At 38.2% G+C, this 17,976-nt stretch overlaps 2 protein-coding genes across 2 annotated transcripts; one reads left to right on the top strand and one right to left on the bottom strand.

Annotated features, from left to right (window-relative positions):
* The first annotated feature begins 22 nt into the window (after positions 1 to 22).
* LOC139943042 (tRNA (guanine-N(7)-)-methyltransferase-like) lies at positions 23 to 6,564 on the top strand. Its single transcript, XM_071939857.1, has 6 exons — positions 23 to 132; positions 1,087 to 1,232; positions 2,768 to 2,952; positions 3,304 to 3,417; positions 5,166 to 5,267; positions 5,513 to 6,564. Exons 1-6 carry the CDS (start codon positions 53 to 55, stop codon positions 5,630 to 5,632), a joined length of 747 nt encoding a protein of 248 aa, XP_071795958.1. The 5' UTR covers positions 23 to 52; the 3' UTR covers positions 5,633 to 6,564.
* Positions 5,658 to 16,564, bottom strand: LOC139943041 (vacuolar protein sorting-associated protein 26B-like). The gene is made up of 8 exons (XM_071939856.1): positions 16,480 to 16,564; positions 14,757 to 14,970; positions 13,937 to 14,093; positions 13,466 to 13,630; positions 12,230 to 12,336; positions 11,502 to 11,570; positions 9,397 to 9,539; positions 5,658 to 8,553 (listed from the first exon to the last, which is right to left on the bottom strand). Exons 1-8 carry the CDS (start codon positions 16,480 to 16,482, stop codon positions 8,473 to 8,475), a joined length of 939 nt encoding a protein of 312 aa, XP_071795957.1. The 5' UTR covers positions 16,483 to 16,564; the 3' UTR covers positions 5,658 to 8,472.
* Between the last annotated feature and the right edge of the window lie 1,412 nt (positions 16,565 to 17,976).

The raw sequence follows: 17,976 nt of genomic DNA on the forward strand, positions 1-17,976 counted from the left end.
GCCGGCGATGTGTTGTAGCGCCCTCCTCAGTTGACACAGTGCAAGAATCAAGATGGCGGCCCCCATGCCACAGAAAAAGTTTTACCGACAACGAGCTCATTCTAACCCACATTCCGACCATTCATTTGAGTAGTAAGTATACTTCATCAAATCAGTATCCACCAAAACCTGAATGTTAAGTTTGGGCGGTGATCGCATGATTAGATACACAAACAATGGTCAAAATTATTCCTCAAAATTCAAAATCAAATTATGTAGGTCCTCGTCTAATTTCTACACCTGTACACTGACCATGCTGACTGTGTGTGTGTAGTGTGACTGTGGGTTCTCATCAAATAAACAAAACCTGTTTAGCATATCTAGCTAGATGAGGAACTGATCATCAACTGATCAAACATGTCAAATTTACTTACAAAACACAATCACTCATATTATCATATCATCAGACGATGTTTATGATCAGAGTGCTATGCGGTAGTAGTACTAGTAGAGTAGAGGGGCCTTACTCGAGTCCTAGCCTAGCTAGTAAAAGTATTCCTGAAGCTGAATCCTAGAACTATTTCGGTTCCGGTTTCGTTTTGCAATCGTCTCCGTTCGCGGAGGCGATGGCGGAACAAAACCGAAATAGTTCTATGAGTACTAGAGCCGAGGGGCCTTACTTATTAAATTAATTGGATAACTTACCGTATCATCCGTATGGCGCCACCACCTTTTCAATTCACTCATTTTTACAAAAAGGGATATCTCAGTTACAGCTATTGTCGCTCAGGACTAGTATTAGTAATCGTCATGCGGTCACATGTCAGGTTTTCATTATTTTTTTCTTGTTTGTAACTGATGGGGAAAATGAAGTGGAGACGATAGCGGAACAAACCTCATACATGTAGTTCTAGGTAGTTAAAGAGTAGGGAAAATGGTGGTCTGACTCAGACCCAGTGACTAATGTCAAAATTTCGAAAAAAGGAATCTAGCGCCCCAGTCACTGGGTCTACGACTCTAGGCATGACCGACACAGAATCTCATCATTCTCAAAACAAATTATTTTGATAAACATTTGTATTTTATTGTAAGTTTCCTTCTTTGTAGCCCCCTCAGACCAGACGAGATGAACTGGAGTAAAATCTATCCAACTTTCTTCTCTTCACCAAATGATAAAACTCAAGTAGCAAATGGAGACTCTTCAGCCAAAGTTGAGTTTCTGGATGTTGGATGCGGATATGGGGGACTCCTTGGTGAGAAGACATTAATACCTATTGCCTAACAAATAACAGGGAGCAAGCAGGGGTGCGTTCCACTCGCGCAAACGTTGCCAACAGTTGCGCACGTTCGCCAACAATTTCAAGTGGAACGAGTTGTTCGCCGCCACCGTTGGCGAACGTTAGCAACTTTAGGCGAACATACTTCTGAGGTGTTGGCTAGTGGTTTTTAAAATGGCGGACAAGCATACGGTATTATATCTTTGTCACAAACATAATTACATTGTATTTTCGGTGGATGATAATGCAGATTTGGAATAACAAAGTTAATTAGTTGATGTAATGATGTCAAAAAGAGGACTATTGCAGCAAAAACGAAGTTTTAAAAATACCTACATATGGTGCGCGCCATCTTCATTTCAGGGCGCCGCCATATTGACATCGCGTATACGCACCAATCGTTCAAAAGATAAAAAAACGATTGCGCGAACAGTTGCAAGTCGTTTGCGCGAGTGGAACGCACCCCTGGTTAATACACTGTAGGTTCCTTTGTAGCTCTTCAAATGAAGGTCTGATGATTTAATTGGGTAGAAACATTTTAGCAAAAAATTTAATGGTAACAAGCAATGGAGAGCTGATGATAGTAGGTGAGATGTCTCCATCTGAGGTAAACAAAGTTTTTGAGAAAGAAGCAATTTCCCAAAAAATATTTTATTTGAGAAAGAACTTCAGGCCTGAAGCCTTTCTCGGACATCTGCAAGCACACTAATTTGTGCAACAAGGGTGTTTTTTCTTTCATTATTTTCTTGCAACTTGGATGACCAATTGAGCTCAAATTTTCACAGGTTTGTTATTTATAAATGCATACATTGTACACTGTTAAAGGCAGTGGACACTGTTGGTAATTACTCAAAATAATTGTTAGTATACCTAAAACCTTACTTGGTTACAAGTAATGGGGAGCTGTTGATATAAATTGGTTTATTTATTTAAAAATGCCATCGCAGCATACCGCTGAATTGCGGCATAATTTACAATAATTAAAAAATATTACATTAGTTATTAAAAAGCTTTACAATAGAAAATACATAGTGAACATTTGATAAAAAAAAAACACAAAAGCAATGGCCTGCCAGATATGTACAAACAGGTTCACTACATTTGTATACATGTATGATAGTATAAAACATTGCGAGAAACGGCTGCCTCTGAAGAATTGTAGTTTTCAAGAAGGAAGTAATTTTCATCGAATTTTATTTCACACCTCAGAACTAGATTTTGAGGTCTTAAAATCAAGCATCTGAAAGCACACAACTTCGTGTGACAAGTTTTTTTTTTCAACATCATCTCGCAACTTCAATGACAAATTGAGCTCAAATTTTCACAGGTTTGTTATTTCATGCATATGTTGAGATACACGAAGTGAGGAGACTGGTCTTTGACAATTACATGTATCAATAGTGACCAGTGTCTTTAACTAAGTGAGAATACTGGTTTTTGATATTTATTTGATATTTATCAAACATGTCCAATGTCTTTAATGTTACTCTATTTTTCTTTCTTGTCTTTAGTTTCGCTGTCGACGATGTTTCCAAAGACACTAATGCTCGGTATGGAGATACGGATGAAGGTGTCCGATTACGTTCAAGATCGAATTAAAGCTTTGAGACAGAATCAAGAAGGTTTATATCAGAATGTTGGCTGTCTCCGAGGGAACGCTATGAAACATCTTCCAAACTTCTTCTCTAAAGGACAGGTAAGAGCCTTTTTTTTTTAAGCCTTTGAGAAAGACTCTGCTAGGGTCAAAATGTCAGCCTGTCAGGCTGTTAATTATATTTTGTATAATATAACAAAGGTCCTTTCGGTTGGTGAGGGAATCGGTTTACAACAGCAGATTCTGTTTTCTAAACTAATTGAATTATATTATATTTCAGACTGATTAATTATTGCAAAGAAAAAAAAACTCAATAAAAGTAATGTTTTTGTTGGGGAAAAGATTCATAAATGTAGAAGTTAAATTGTAGGAAAGAATAAGTACATGTATATAAGTATAGTGTCCGCTCATTCCACTCACTGTCATATTGAATATTTATGTTTTGTTTTCCAGATTTCTAAGATGTTTATTTTATTTCCTGATCCACACTTCAAGAAAACTAAACACAAGTGGAGAATTATTAATCAGACCCTTTTGGCGGAGTATGCTTATGTTATAAAAGAAGGGGTAAGTTTCATCTCTATTCGACCTTATCCTGAGCAGGGGTGTAGTCAGTAGGGGCAATTTCATACAGCAATCAAAATAAATTGCTTAACAACAAATTTCTGCTAAGCAACAATAAGAAGGATACCAGTCACATGTTCTCTTTTTATTTCAGCTGGTAACCTTTTTATTGGTAAAGAAAGCTTTGTTTTGTTTTACTTAGCTAGTTTTTTTGTGTTTAAGCAGCTCTATGACATCGGGCCCTGGGTGTTTGTAGTGAGCAGGGTGGGTGTAACAACTAGTGGTCATTAAATGTAGCAACTAGGGAGGTGTAGCCACCAGGGGGTGTGGTGACCAGGGGGTGTGGTGGGGGTGGGGGTTGTGGTGACCAGTTGCAATATTGAGGGTGTAGCAACCAGGGAGTGTAGCATCTGGGGTGTGGTGACCAGGGGGTGTGGTGGGGGTGGGGGTTGTGGTGACCAGTTGCAATATTGAGGGTGTAGCAACCAGGGAGTGTAGCGTCTGGGGTGTGGTGACCAGGGGGTGTGGTGACCAGGGGGTGTGGTGGGGGTGGGGGTTGTGGTGACCAGTTGCAATATTGAGGGTGTAGCAACCAGGGAGTGTAGCATCTGGGGTGTGGTGACCAGGGGGTGTGGTGACCAGGGGGTGTGGTGGGGGTGGGGGTTGTGGTGACCAGTTGCAATATTGAGGGTGTAGCAACCAGGGAGTGTAGCATCTGGGGTGTGGTGACCAGGGGGTGTGGTGACCAGGGGGTGTGGTGGGGGTGGGGGTTGTGGTGACCAGTTGCAATATTGAGGGTGTAGCAACCAGGGAGTGTAGCATCTGGGGTGTGGTGACCAGGGGGTGTGGTCGGGGTGGGGGCTGGGTGACCAGTTGCAATATTGAGGGTGTAGCAACCAGGGAGTGTAGCATCTGGGGTGTGGTGACCAGTTGCAATATTGAGGGCGTAGCGTCTGGGGTGTGGTGACCAGGGGGTGTGGTGACCAGGGGGTGTGGTGGGGTGGGTGGTAGTGGTAACCAGTTGCAATATTGAGGGCGTAGCGTCTGGGGTGTGGTGACCAGGGGGTGTGGTGACCAGGGGGTGTGGTGGGGTGGGTGGTAGTGGTGACCAGTTGCAATATTAAGGGCGTAGCGTCTGGGGTGTGGTGACCAGGGGGTGTGGTGACCAGGGGGTGTGGTGACCAGGGGGTGTGGTGGGGTGGGTGGTAGTGGTGACCAGTTGCAATATTGAGGGCGTAGCGTCTGGGGTGTGGTGACCAGGGGGTGTGGTGACCAGGGGGTGTGGTGACCAGGGGGTGTGGTGGGGTGGGTGGTAGTGGTGACCAGTTGCAATATTGAGGGCGTAGCGTCTGGGGTGTGGTGACCAGGGGGTGTGGTGACCAGGGGGTGTGGTGGGGTGGGTGGTAGTGGTGACCAGTTGCAATATTGAGGGTGTAGCAACCAGGGAGTGTAGCGTCTGGGGTGTGGTGACCAGGGGGTGTGGTGACCAGGGGGTGTGGTGGGGTGGGTGGTAGTGGTGACCAGTTGCAATATTGAGGGTGTAGTGCTGAGGTGTAGAGGATGTGACATCCCAATTACTTCCATCACTCAACATTTTGAGCTTCATTTTGCAATTAAAACCGTTCCACTTAATACACAGGGGATCCTAACTACATGTAATTGCCCTGTAGTTAACAAGGGACAGATGACCTAGTCTACACTTTAAGTTTTGAATTTATTGTAATGAATGACAAAATGTTGCTTGTATACAGGGATTGTTGTACACAATAACGGATGTGAAGGAGCTTCATGAATGGATGTGTCAACATTTGAATGAACATCCATTATTTGAAAGGATCTCTGACCAACAACAGGTACAATACAAACTTTATCAAACTTTCAAATAAATTATTCTGTCATCTTTCTTTTAGAAAATAATGTCCTTCTCTACATCTTCCGAATGACAAACATAGTTGCAAAAACAAGTTCAGTTCGTTGAATTTAATTTCTGGGATTTGGCTTGGTATTGTAAACAAGGCTTATAGACTTGCTACTTGGTGGGGCTATAATTTGTTCTTTTCCAGTAATCTTTGAATTTGTTTTCTATCCTTTATTGTAGACTGAGGATCCAATCACAGAGCTGCTTGGGAGTTGTACTGAAGAAGGTCAAAAGGTCACTCGTAACCATGGAGACAAATTTCCAGCCATTTTTCGACGCATCCCCGATAACTATTCATGACAAAGTGTTGGACAGGATCTAAATTAAATCGACTTTAAATAGACACAAAGGTTGTGTGATACTCTTGATACCATTTCCAAATTGACTGACCATTTAAAAACATTCGAATTGCACTTTTTGTATGGTGGCAGAACTGTACACATAACTAAAACTCTACACGTGTGTGTGCTGTGTAGATGCATTCACAACATGATATCATATTGGAGGCTGTCATAGTTAATGTATCATTCATAATCACTGTGGATGATAATGGTCAGACAGTAGGAGGGTTGACAGTGTAGTGTAGATCTATATACCACACTATATTCCAATGATACAAACCAAAACGTCATAGGCCATTTTCATCAAGTTGGTACCCACATGAATTTGCCGAGCACAGACAAAAAACCTGCATCATAGAAACAGGTTACCAGACACAATGCCTTAAAGTTTACATTATTATACACATGTCAAGTATATTCTTTATCATAATTATACATTTTTATTCATACTCATAATTTGCCGATAGACATAATGTGTATAGTGGCAAGTACTAAACTATAATAAAGTTAAGATTTTGTTTCTTTAACCAGAAAGTAATCAGAAATAATTGTTTTTTCATTCAATGTATCTGAGACATGTACAATACGTGTCACATGTCTGCCATTATGTATTTACTGCCGCAATGCACTAAAACCAAACTGGATGTTAGTGAATGGAAAGACAGTAGGAGGGTTGACTGTTAACTGTATAGATGCATTCATGGTGTATAAGTCAAAACTATAGAATTGAATGGTCAGAAAGTAGGAGGGTTAAAGTGTTCATCTGACACTGAACTTAATGACATTCTAATCAAGTAAAAACATGTATTTACATTCTTGCTAACCTCATGGTATATGTCAAATAATCTGAAGAGAAATAAAGATTATTTTTCTGTTTTACTCTTTCACCAATTTGTATTTGCAATGTTTAACCTTGCAGAGTTCTGTTAAATAATCACAGGTACTTTTATTTGAGTGGGATTCAAACCCATGAACTTTGTTCTTCTAGAGCAGATGTCTTACCTACAAGACCACCCAAATTGCCAGGTAGCTAGTGATATTCGTTATCCCTGATGCAATCATCTACTAGAAATAAAGATGTGATAGAAAGTGATTCCAATACCAATGGAACAATGTGATTTTTTAAGGTAATTTTTAACAAAGATAAACAGATAAAAAAGTCAAATGCCTCACAGTTCTCAATACATTAATATTTGTTTTTTCCGAGTCTCATTTAACCCAAAAAGTCATCATATAATATAATAATACTAATAATAATTACCCATTCTTATAATAGCGCTTTATCACCATGAGGGCCCCATAGTATCGTTCCTACAAGGTATAATAATGTGAAGCTACGTTAAGAAGTTTGAGACCTATTCCTTTACATAGTACCTTGTAGAATGTAATGATTTACAAGGTGCTGTAGCGCAATATGCAGCCAAACACAAACTGTTTATGGCAATTTTCTACCAATGGCTTACACTAAGCTACAGCCTCAGTCAGAGCTGAAGCCTGACCCAGAGCCGAAGCCAAAGCCTAAGGTTTGTAACAAGGCCAATATCTTTACACATGATATAAATCTATTCATAGATTCTATCTACAGTAAGCTGTACCTCCTTTCCAGTTTCTTAAAACCACCCTACAGAGGGTGGGAGGAGGGGGGGGCGCTAAAAGTTTGATCAGAAAATGAGTGTCACTACTTAAATGCACTGGCCACATTTGGTGAATATTCAAATTATTTGAAGCCATTTGAAAGCACACAAATTGATGTTTTTTCTTCCATTATTTTCTTGCAACTTCAATGACCAATTGAGCCCAAACTTCAAAGGCGTGTTTGTGTTAATTTATGCATATTGGATACACCAAGTGAGAATACTGGTCTTTAACCACTACCAAGGGTGTCCAGTGTCTTTAAACAATGATCAAGATGGACAGCACCAAGTCTTTATTTATCTAATTGCCAAAGTGAAGAATTCAGAAGGACTTGGGCCAGTATCAAAAAAATAGCACATGTTCTCAGAGTGTCAGGGTTTCTGATCTTCCGAGTCCAATCAGTTGAGTGTCTAGTGACACGGGAGAAAAGAATATAGGAGGATTGAGGTCAAAATACTTCATCTGGATTTCTACATTATATAACTTTAGTTTTGAGTTGGCAATAAAGTGATTGCATCGGTTTTTCTGTTGCAATTATTGGTTATAATGGAATGCACTTTATGTACTCTACTCAAATGTTACAAATTTGTACAACGTAAACATTTTTAAAAAGTATGACATGGTTGATTTTTAACCAAGCATGAGGGGACTCAGTCTTGTTAGATTGATGATTTAAAATTCGGTCATGGTTCTTCTTTCTTTGTCAATCACAGTTTTTCTTAGCAAAGGACACTGCTATGAGTGCAACAAGTCCACACCGCAAAATCACAGGGCCATTGGTTCATACTGCATTGTGAATTTAGTATGCTGGGCTGTACTTCACACAGCTGCTTTTAAAGTACAGACTTTCCATGCTATTTTAATCACAATTGTTCTGGGGTTTTTTTCCAGGTTAAAAAAAAACATTAATCAGACTGAAGTAGAGAAAATCATGCCTGTTTCATTTGATTGTATTGCACTTACCAAGGTGCCCGTCTATAGTGGTTTAATGTAGAGTAAGAAATAAATGGCTACTCACATGTCTACCATTGGGAACCAGACCAATTACCTTCCTGCCTCACTTTGGCTTACATGAGTTTCAATGGAAGATGATCACATCATGGTAACTACAGTAGACTGGTCCCCAGTCCTGTCTAGGTTCTGTCTATTAGAGAGAAATGTTTTCTATTTGACTGGTTCAAACTTTTGTGTCTGGAAATTTTGAGGTTTCTTTGCCTTGTCAGGTTTCCGCCACAGCGTGATTTCCTGTGGAGAGAAAACAAAAGATACTCAATTTAAAATACTCTGCAAATTTTGAGTTAATGATGGCTTACTTCAGAGAACAGATCACTGAGCAGGGGTTCCCATACTGAAGAAAGCACATGTTTTTGTCTAAAGATGACATAATGTCGGGTCAATGTTTCTCATTTTACACAAAAATGCTCCCTGCAAATCATTGTATCACAGCGTGTGCTTGTTCTAATGTATACATCCGGGCTACTTTAAGCGAGAAAAAAAGTTGTGACAATTTGTAGCTTGCAAAAAAATGGTTAACGGCCTGACGTTTCGACCCAAGCAGAGTCTTTCTAGAAGGCTTTTTTATTTAAGCCACCGAGAAAAACTGCTAAGGCAGAAAAGTCAGGCCATTCATTTTGTTGTTTTCATTTATACCATAGGTCCTTTCCGTTGGTAAGCAGTTTGCAGTCAGCTAATTAAATTTTCTCATTTCTAACTTACAAGTGCATAACAAAGATAAATGCTGGTTTAGGAGACAGAAAGTATTTGCACTGACACAATGATAAACATTTGGAATTCAACTCATAGACTAGGTAATTGCTGGCTTTGACCCAATTTCGTAGAGCTGCTTAAGCAGAAAATACTGCTTTAAAAATTCTGCTTAGCAAAAATAAGCTGAATACCACCCACATACAGTACAGGTGAGATGGTACTTCTGTTGGTAACCTTGTTCTGGTAAGCATAATTTTGTTGTGCTTAGCTACTTTTTGTGCAAAGCAAAAATAACCAGGATACCAGTCACAGAGAGTACACGAGAAATGGTATTTTGTTCGGTAACCTTGTTCTGCTAAGCATTATTGCAGACATGCTTACCTGTTGTTTGAAGTATCTCCTTTCTTCCTCATCCACCAGGACTAAGTTAAGATAGTAGCGAGTAGAGAACTTCTTATTAACATCTCGCATCGTTGGAGTGAGTTCATAACCAGATAGGAAGAGACGAATTGGAATAGACTCACCTACATCAAGACAAATCAATCAATCAATCAATCAATCAATCAATAAATCAATCAATCAATCACTCAATCAATCAATCAATCAATAATAACACAGACTAAGTTAAGATAGTAGCGAGTAGAGAACTTCTTATTAACATCTTGCATTGTTGGAGTGAGTTCATAACCAGATAGGAAGAGACGGATTGGAATAGACTCACATACATCAAGACAAATCAATCATTCAATAATGAAACATTGTCATTTGGACAGAGGCAGCATATTCTTGTGAGAATTGTGGAGGGGGCTTTAAGATTGAGTTGTCATTAAGTCTTGGAGGTCACATCTCTAGTCTTGGAGGTCACGTCAATTAAAGGTGGACTGTTGTCATATTCATAACAAGTTGTGGCTGTATTGGGTTCCCAGCAGGCACACGACGTCTTTCTGATGTCATATTATGGTTGATTTCGAAGTCGCGACGTCAGATTACCAAAGTGACTTAAATACAACGTCAGATTGGCGACAAGAATCAAACGTAAATTAATAACGTCGTATGGACGTCGTAAGATGGTCATGACTATGATAACTAAAATGTAACCGAAAAGGAACGTTACATTTTAGGTAGATTTATAACCTAATAGTAACGCCATTGACCAGACGTTGTTTAGACGTAATTTTATTGTCATAGTCTAACCATTGTTTTATTACAACAGTCTGACCATAATAAGACGTCGCATTAATGTTTGTATTTTAACCAGATAGTAACGTCACTGAGCAGACGTTGCATAGACGTCTTTTGTATGTCCCTTTGTAACCATAATTGTATTACCATAAGCCGACCATAAACAAACGTCATTTTATTGTTTGTATTATAACCAGTTAGTAGCGTCATTATATTTAGGTCAACCTGTGACGTCATTACGACGTCATAATATGTACATCAGTATTTCGTCATATTATGGTCCACTTGTGACGGCAATTTACCGTCACGACATCATTTGCATATTATGCAAATTTTGAGGTCAGACTTAGATGTGGTTACATACTGCAACAATTATACAACAAATTAATCGGTAATTAGATACTACAAACACATGTTTTGTTTTGTTTGTGTTAAATATCAATAGATTTTGTGATAAATTAAATGTGTGAACTAAATTTGACAGCTTAATTCCAAAATATTAATTAAAACTACAAAGTTTTAATTACAATCTATAACACCCATGAATGCAAAATTCTTGAAATCGATCGGTATATATACACATGCTGTACCATTGAATAGTATATTGGTGCGGTGACTAGAGGTCGACGAAGGGAGATCAAGTGGATTGTATGTGTGTGTTGTATTAATTGATAATGTTAATAATTAAAAATAAACTAACTAATAAATAATAAACATAAAATGTTAATGTAATGTCAAGTTTGGGGTATTCTAATGACGTCTAAACAATGTCATTAATTGACAATATGCCGACGTCGGTTTGTGGTCGGAAAAATTACGTTGTATCATGGTCGGTAACAGACGTCCTGCAAACTTTCACATAGAACCATCAGCCGACCATCATCCGACGTCGGGATTTGACGTCATGTTTTGGGAAATTTGCCGACGTCTAAATGACGTTCATTTATTGACCGTCTGTCGACGTCGGTTTGTGGTCGGAAAAATTACGTTGTATTATGGTCGGTAACAATCGTCCTACAAACTTTCACATAGAACCATGAGCCGACCGTCATCCGACGTCGGGATTTGACGTCGGTTTAACGTTACTATGACCATCTTGTGCCTGCTGGGTTATGAACTCTAACCAAATTACTGCACATGTATGCGGCTGTTCCCGCTGGCTGGTATTCGATCTTGAACATTCATTTAAAACCTTGCATGGTCGTTGCCATGCGATACTATAAAACTATCTCCACGAAGATAGAATCTGAAAACAGTCCCCCCTTAAATTGATTTCGGGTTATGTTCACAATTCATTAACTTACCTCTAACTGGTGCCCCATCCATGATTTCATACTTAGCTATGGTCTCGTTTTCATTAAAAGTGTTGGGACCTACAAAGAAGAAAACACAAATGAGAAGATGAGCCAATAATAAGCAGATCTGCAAAATAAGTAACTGTGCTAAATCATGCCATTGCTACAAAATTGATAGTTAAGGCAACTTATGATTGCCCGAGAACTTTTTGTATTAATGGATTTAACATCAGTATATTACTTTTATTAATGGTCCAGATTTAACCTTATAAAACTTATTTTGCATTCAATAACATTATTGACCCATTTCATGATGTTCAGCACACTTACACCATCTGCCAATCTGTCCACTATTTTGGTAGTCAAAATGTACACACAAGATCTGACTCCCAGAATAGAATTGCTTAATGGTAGATTCGCATTTTGCAGAGGTGTATTCTGCAATGTGCAGAGGTGTATTCTGCAATGTGCAGAGGTGTATTCTGCAATTTTTGACTCCCATACATGGCCGACCGTGTTAGTTCGTAAAGTAAAAGGAAAACCACGCAATTTCGAAGCAAATTTGTGTGGATCATTGTATTCTTCTTTAAAATTATCTTTCTAACCATATGCATTTTATAACAAACGGTTACGAACGCTTTTTAAAGACCAACTCGACCGATCCAAGGCAACATGTTCCTTTAATAAAGAATACTACAAATATTAAGAAATGAAATAGGGGGCAAATGCCTACCAACCTGATCCTGTTGTTTCTCGCTTGATGATAGCAAGCTCCATGTGTTTAATCTTGATTCGTACCAGTAAGAAATAGATCTTACCCACTATAACGTCCTTCAGGTGGTATCTGTACAAACACAACATTTTAATGGATGGTAAAACATTGGAAATGAACTACTACTGTTTTTGACTGTTGTTCTGAACTATATTAGTATTTTGTTCAAGTCTATGAGTGCAATAAATAGTCTCACAATATCATACATTTACATGGTACATATACTGTTCAGGCTAGCATTGCCGATTGCTTGGGTTTCTTCTGTTTGTACTGTTAGTATTGTTTTGGACACCCATTGCTCCTAAGTTCAGTCAATACAAGATCGGACAAGTTGGGCAGTCTTGTCTTTTTTAATTGAATAGTAATACCTCACTGTGTAATGTATGTATTGAGGAAAACAGTGTTCAAATAGTGATTCTGACTTTGATTATGATAAACATCTTTTTTGGTTTGTACCCTTACACCGATGTGTGCTAGCACTGTACACTCAGTACTTTCCTGAATTTTGTGCACAAAATCACAGAAGTCGGGAAAGTACATGTACTGAGTAGGCCTTCATGTATACATTTTTGACACAGAACTTGGGAAAGTACCGAGTATGCTGTGCTCACACACAAAGTAATGGGTAAAACCAAATAATGTGTAAATATTATCGATGTTTGGGGGTGAAGTCAGAAGCCATTCCACCTGCAGCTGCTGTGTTACCAGGGATCAAACCAAAGTTAACAATAACAACATGAGAAGTGGCAGCAGAGAAATCACCTTAAAAGGAATGCAACGTTTATTCGTGTTTACAGTCTCAACGACCTCAAGTACCAAACTTTGAGTCATTAACCACCGGTTCCTTTCAGAACCAACACTACTGAAAAAATTGTATTTACATGGTGTTACCGCAAACCTCTATTAGTTTCCCTTACACCCTGCAAAGTTTATGGTGTTACCGCAAACCTCTATTAGTTTCCCTTACACCCTGCAAAGTTTATGGTGTTTCCCTTACACCATGCAAAGTTTATGGTGTTACCGCAAACCTCTATTAGTTTCCCTTACACCATGCAAAGTTTATGGTGTTTCCCTTACACCATGCAAAGTTTATGGTGTTACCGCAAACGTCTATTAGTTTCCCTTACACCATGCAAAGTTTCAAACCCTACTTAGAATCTAAACCTGTTTAAAAAATTTAAGGTCTGGTACCTGTACTTACTTTGATTTATTGTATTCAAACTCTATGTGAAGGCAATCTTCGATACCGACCTCCATCTTAATAGATGAGTTGACTTCCGGATAGTGGGAAAGAGTGTGAACCAAGATGTCCATTTCTTTCACTGTGTCTGTTAATCGCTTTGTAATGGTCACTCGCAGGAAATAACTGCAGGAACAAAACATAACCAGAAAAAAAATTATATTATATATAATGAAGAAATGTTTCTTAGAGCAGAGCACTGCTTTCCTTTAATAGTGGTTTGCTGGCAAAGTTCAAATACCTGACACTAGTCAAAATACTATCAAACGCTACTGTAAGCTTCTTTAAACAAATTCTACTGCCATTAATTTTAAGAGAGGTTACCAAACGTATAACTTTCCTTGAAGAATGGCATATTAGCATGCTGGTTTGATTAAAATCCCCCACCCTTGCCCCACCCCCTTCCCCTCCCACCCTCGGCAAATAACTTACCGTAACCGAACATTAGCTCCAGTGTAGGACTCGTAGGGTTTTTCAACATTCAAGAACTCATATGAGTAATTGGTGGATTGAGTGAGTTCTCCTGGTCTAGCGAGCTCTTTGACCAATGAAGTAAACTCATGGTGGTTGCCTCTGTCGTAGTACAACTCTGGAAATAAAAACAAATGCTCAGAGTAATTTACACTTAACAGTAATAAATTAAAAATTGCATCGGGAAGTAAGAATATTAATGTTGGTGTTACCCATACTGTAGTTTGTAAGACAATTTGTATACAAATGGTACATGTAAGACACTGCTCTAGAGTTGCAAAGGTTGTTGGTTTTTAATACCAGATTGACAGATTGACAGACAGATTGACTAGAGTTGGACTTCAACCTGCCACCTCAGGCAAGTGCTCTACCAATTGAGGTAGCTTAGCCCAAATGTTGTTGTTTTCCTTATAGTTTGTCATTATCTTTGTTCAGGGTGCCATTCAGAACTAATACAACTTTCTATTAACTTGTTCTCTTGGCTTCATCTCAGGAAAACGGAACACTCAGGGATCACTCTACAACAAAATCCAAACCCAGAGTACTGGAGTTTGATTCTGGTGAGTATGAATGATCTAAAGTACAAAACTACATGTACTGTAGTCTACAGTCAAAAAACATGCACTATGGATTATGTAGGGTAACCAACCTGCATTATCCCATATTTAATACTCACAGGTTTAATACTCACAGGTTTAATACTCACAGGTTTAATACTCACAGGTTTAATACTCACAGGTTTAATACTCACAGGTTTAATACTCACAGGTTTAATACTCACCAATTTGTCCGACAAACTCAATCCGAATCCCTTGGTGCTCTAATTTCCTCCCTTTCAAGTTTACATTGACTTTCCCGGTGATTGATTCTCCGTCATAAAACAAGAAGAGCCTTTCTTTCTTGCCATCTTCTGTTTTTATTTCTGCTTGTTTACGAGTTGCAGAATCGTCCAATACGATGTCAATATCGGCGCCTTGACCGAACCCCAAGAAACTCTACGGGAATAAAAAATAACAAATAAAAAAAGAAACGAGCTGTTTTGATAGCGATGATGATATTGAAAACTTAAAGTGACATTATCCACCATGATGAAGGCTCATAGCGAGATATGAACTGGGCATAAGAAACTTTTAGAAAACTCTTCATTGGGTTACCTTAAAACTCTATTGAAACACAGTAACCACTATTGTTAGTCTGTAATCCTACTGACATGACTGATGCCTTATAACTGAAAACAAAATCTGTTTTTATATAAAATAAAGCAAAGAAAGGTGTGTTCATTGTCCAACCACTTTTATGTTCAGGGATTGTAAATCAATGGTAAATTTTAGTATTTTCTTTGCTTCTCAATAAAATCTATGGCACCTTGGTAACACCTACATTACTTTATCTGATAAAAGCAATGATGCATTGCATTGAAACAAACTTTGATCATGAGGTTGTCTGTAGCATATTCCTTCTTGTTCTATCTTGTCTCACTGAAAAGTCAACTTAAATTGTCCAGGTCCTGCCACCACCTTTTCATTCGTTATAAAATAAAATAGAGTGAAAAAGTAGTGGCAGGCCACAATTCCCTTTTCAATTTCAGACTTTTTGACCATTTTTCATGTGTAATAAAAAATAAAATAGCATCCCAGCCAGTCTTAACAAAATGAGTTTCTATTCCTTTTTGTCAAAATGAAAGAAGAAATGGTAGCCGGATAAGGAAAGTTTCTCGACCAATTGCTTCAATTTGCTTTTTAATTTAAAAGAGTTTATCACAAGAATAGTTCCAAACAATTCACTTTATTTCCATTACGGTGACAATGTAGTGATACTGATGAGTGATGGATGATACGATAAAATGTAGTCAATTATGTGAACATGGTGAACAGGCCTACCCTACAAAAAAAAAAAAAAAAAAAAACTTATGAAGTAACTAAAAATTAAAATATAAAATTAGGCCTAAACAAATATTCACAAACAAATGCAATCATACCGTAACATAACAGGAAACCAAACTAAAATTAAAAACCAATAGTAATAATACAAAAACTTACAAATAATAACCACATCATCATCATTCTGACATGGATGGTCATGTGATGATGTGTGGTCCAGTACCAGGGGGCCAGAAAATTAAATTTAAAACACAGAAAACAGAGCTTGTCGAGTACGGAGCCCCCTACTACGCCCACCCCCCCCCCCCCCCCCCCCAAACAAAGAAAGAAATGTTAAGCAATTATATTAGGTGGTGTAATTGAATGAAAATGTTACGGCAACACAAATATAAACTACATGATGAGGAACAAACACAAAACATTTAATTTAAAGCACTGTCCGGATACTGGGCAAAACATTAGCATCAATAAGGACTGCCATTGTCAATGAATACGCAACACAAGTCACAACACAATGTCTGGATATGCTTTGCAAACAATTTACACACAAACCTCAAAATCCTCATGAATTCATCCTTCACTACCCGGGACACCAAAAGTCCCAATTTTAAAATAACTACTTACCATTTTCTTTGCTTTTTTGCTAACCAGTGAATCTCACTTCCTATGCTTCGATATTCACGCAGAAAAGTGGGAGGTTTTATTCGAGATGTGAAAAAATAGCGCCCTCTAGAGTTTAGATAGCCCAACACACTTCTGAGGCCATCGACCCGTCTCCCCACCCCCCCCCCCCCCCCCTTTCTCGCAATTCTACACAAAAAAAGTACTTGTCACTATTGCTCCACGTTGTTACTTTATTTATAATATAGATAAGGGAATCAATGTGTGGTGAAGAGGTTTTCAACTTGTGGTTTACAGCCAACGAAGCATGGTTCTTGATAATAATTATTTTACAGAGACGAAAATTTAAGTCGAGGTAAAAATAATCAAGAACAAGTATTCGTGAAAAATTACTTCTTTCTCGAAAACTTCATTACTTCATTTAGAGGGAGACGTTTCTCACAATGCGGTCAACCTCTCCCCTAACTCGTTAGCAAGAAAGGTTTGGAATAAATAATGAGAAAGTGTGCGATCATTCGCAACTGCGTTTTGTCAAAATAAAAAAATAAAGGGCAAACAAGAAACTAATATACTATTACTCCGTTAAAATGCTCTCTCTCTTCTCTAATTATCAGCACTAAAAGCATAACGGACCTGGGTACGAGTGAAAAATGTAACCCCCCCCCCCAAAAAAAAAAAAAAAAAAAAACGGTGTAATAGTTAATTTTATAAACGATCCTCCAGGACTTTGTTTTTCTCTCAACATTAACCTATTATAGGGAAACAAATTCTTTTCCTGGAAGTAAGCAAAGTTCATTGCCCTAATTTATACACAAGCCCTCTTAAAGGGAAGGTACACGTTTGGCACTTGTCAAACCACTCTTCTCATTTGGTGTATTCCAACATAAGCATATATTCAAGCCTGTTATGTGATAATTTGTGCTCAAATTGGTCATCGAGGTTGCAAGAAAAAAACACCCTTGCTTGAACGAATTTGTGTGTTTTCAGATAGGAATAAAAAACTTCTAGCTATATGTCTTTTATTATTAATTTAGTGAGAAATTACCTTTTTCTCAAAATCTATGCAATTTCAGGGGGAGCTGTTTACTCATTTTTTAAATGTATAACTTGGTATTGCTCGTTCCACACGATCGCCCGGCACACGTTGCTTGATAAACTTATTAAACTTACTGAAAATAGTTAGTAAACGTTAAAAAGAAAAACCAGAGTAAACGATAAGTTTACTACAACATTTAAAAAATATTAAATTAGAATGAACTCGGACTCGTCCGGTGCAGCCAATGGCTCTATAATAATAATAATAACCGTATTATTTTATAACGCGCCTTTTGCCAAAGGATACAAATTTTCAGGTATTATTTTGAGATATTATAAGACCTAATCCTTAAAGGAACACGTTGCCTTGGATCGGACGAGTTGTTCTTTTAAAAGCAGTTGAAACCGTTTGTTATGAAATACATTAAATTGCACACGGTTTTCCTTTTACGTCGCGCACTAACA

This window comes from Asterias amurensis, chromosome 10, assembly GCF_032118995.1.
Source record: "Asterias amurensis chromosome 10, ASM3211899v1".
NCBI lineage: Eukaryota > Metazoa > Echinodermata > Asteroidea > Forcipulatida > Asteriidae > Asterias > Asterias amurensis.

Bases quoted from the DNA above. Each gene is read 5' to 3' on its own strand.
- LOC139943042 (XM_071939857.1), top strand. From the start codon at position 53: ATGGCGGCCCCCATGCCACAGAAAAAGTTTTACCGACAACGAGCTCAT. The intron at 1,233-2,767 runs GTGAGAAGACAT...TCTTGTCTTTAG, and splicing joins CGGATATGGGGGACTCCTTG to TTTCGCTGTCGACGATGTTT. The intron at 5,268-5,512 runs GTACAATACAAA...CCTTTATTGTAG, and splicing joins GGATCTCTGACCAACAACAG to ACTGAGGATCCAATCACAGA.
- LOC139943041 (XM_071939856.1), bottom strand. The intron at 11,571-12,229 runs GTTGGTAGGCAT...TCTTCTTTGTAG, and splicing joins GCGAGAAACAACAGGATCAG to GTCCCAACACTTTTAATGAA. The intron at 8,554-9,396 runs GTAAGCATGTCT...TTCTCTCCACAG, and splicing joins GGAGATACTTCAAACAACAG to GAAATCACGCTGTGGCGGAA.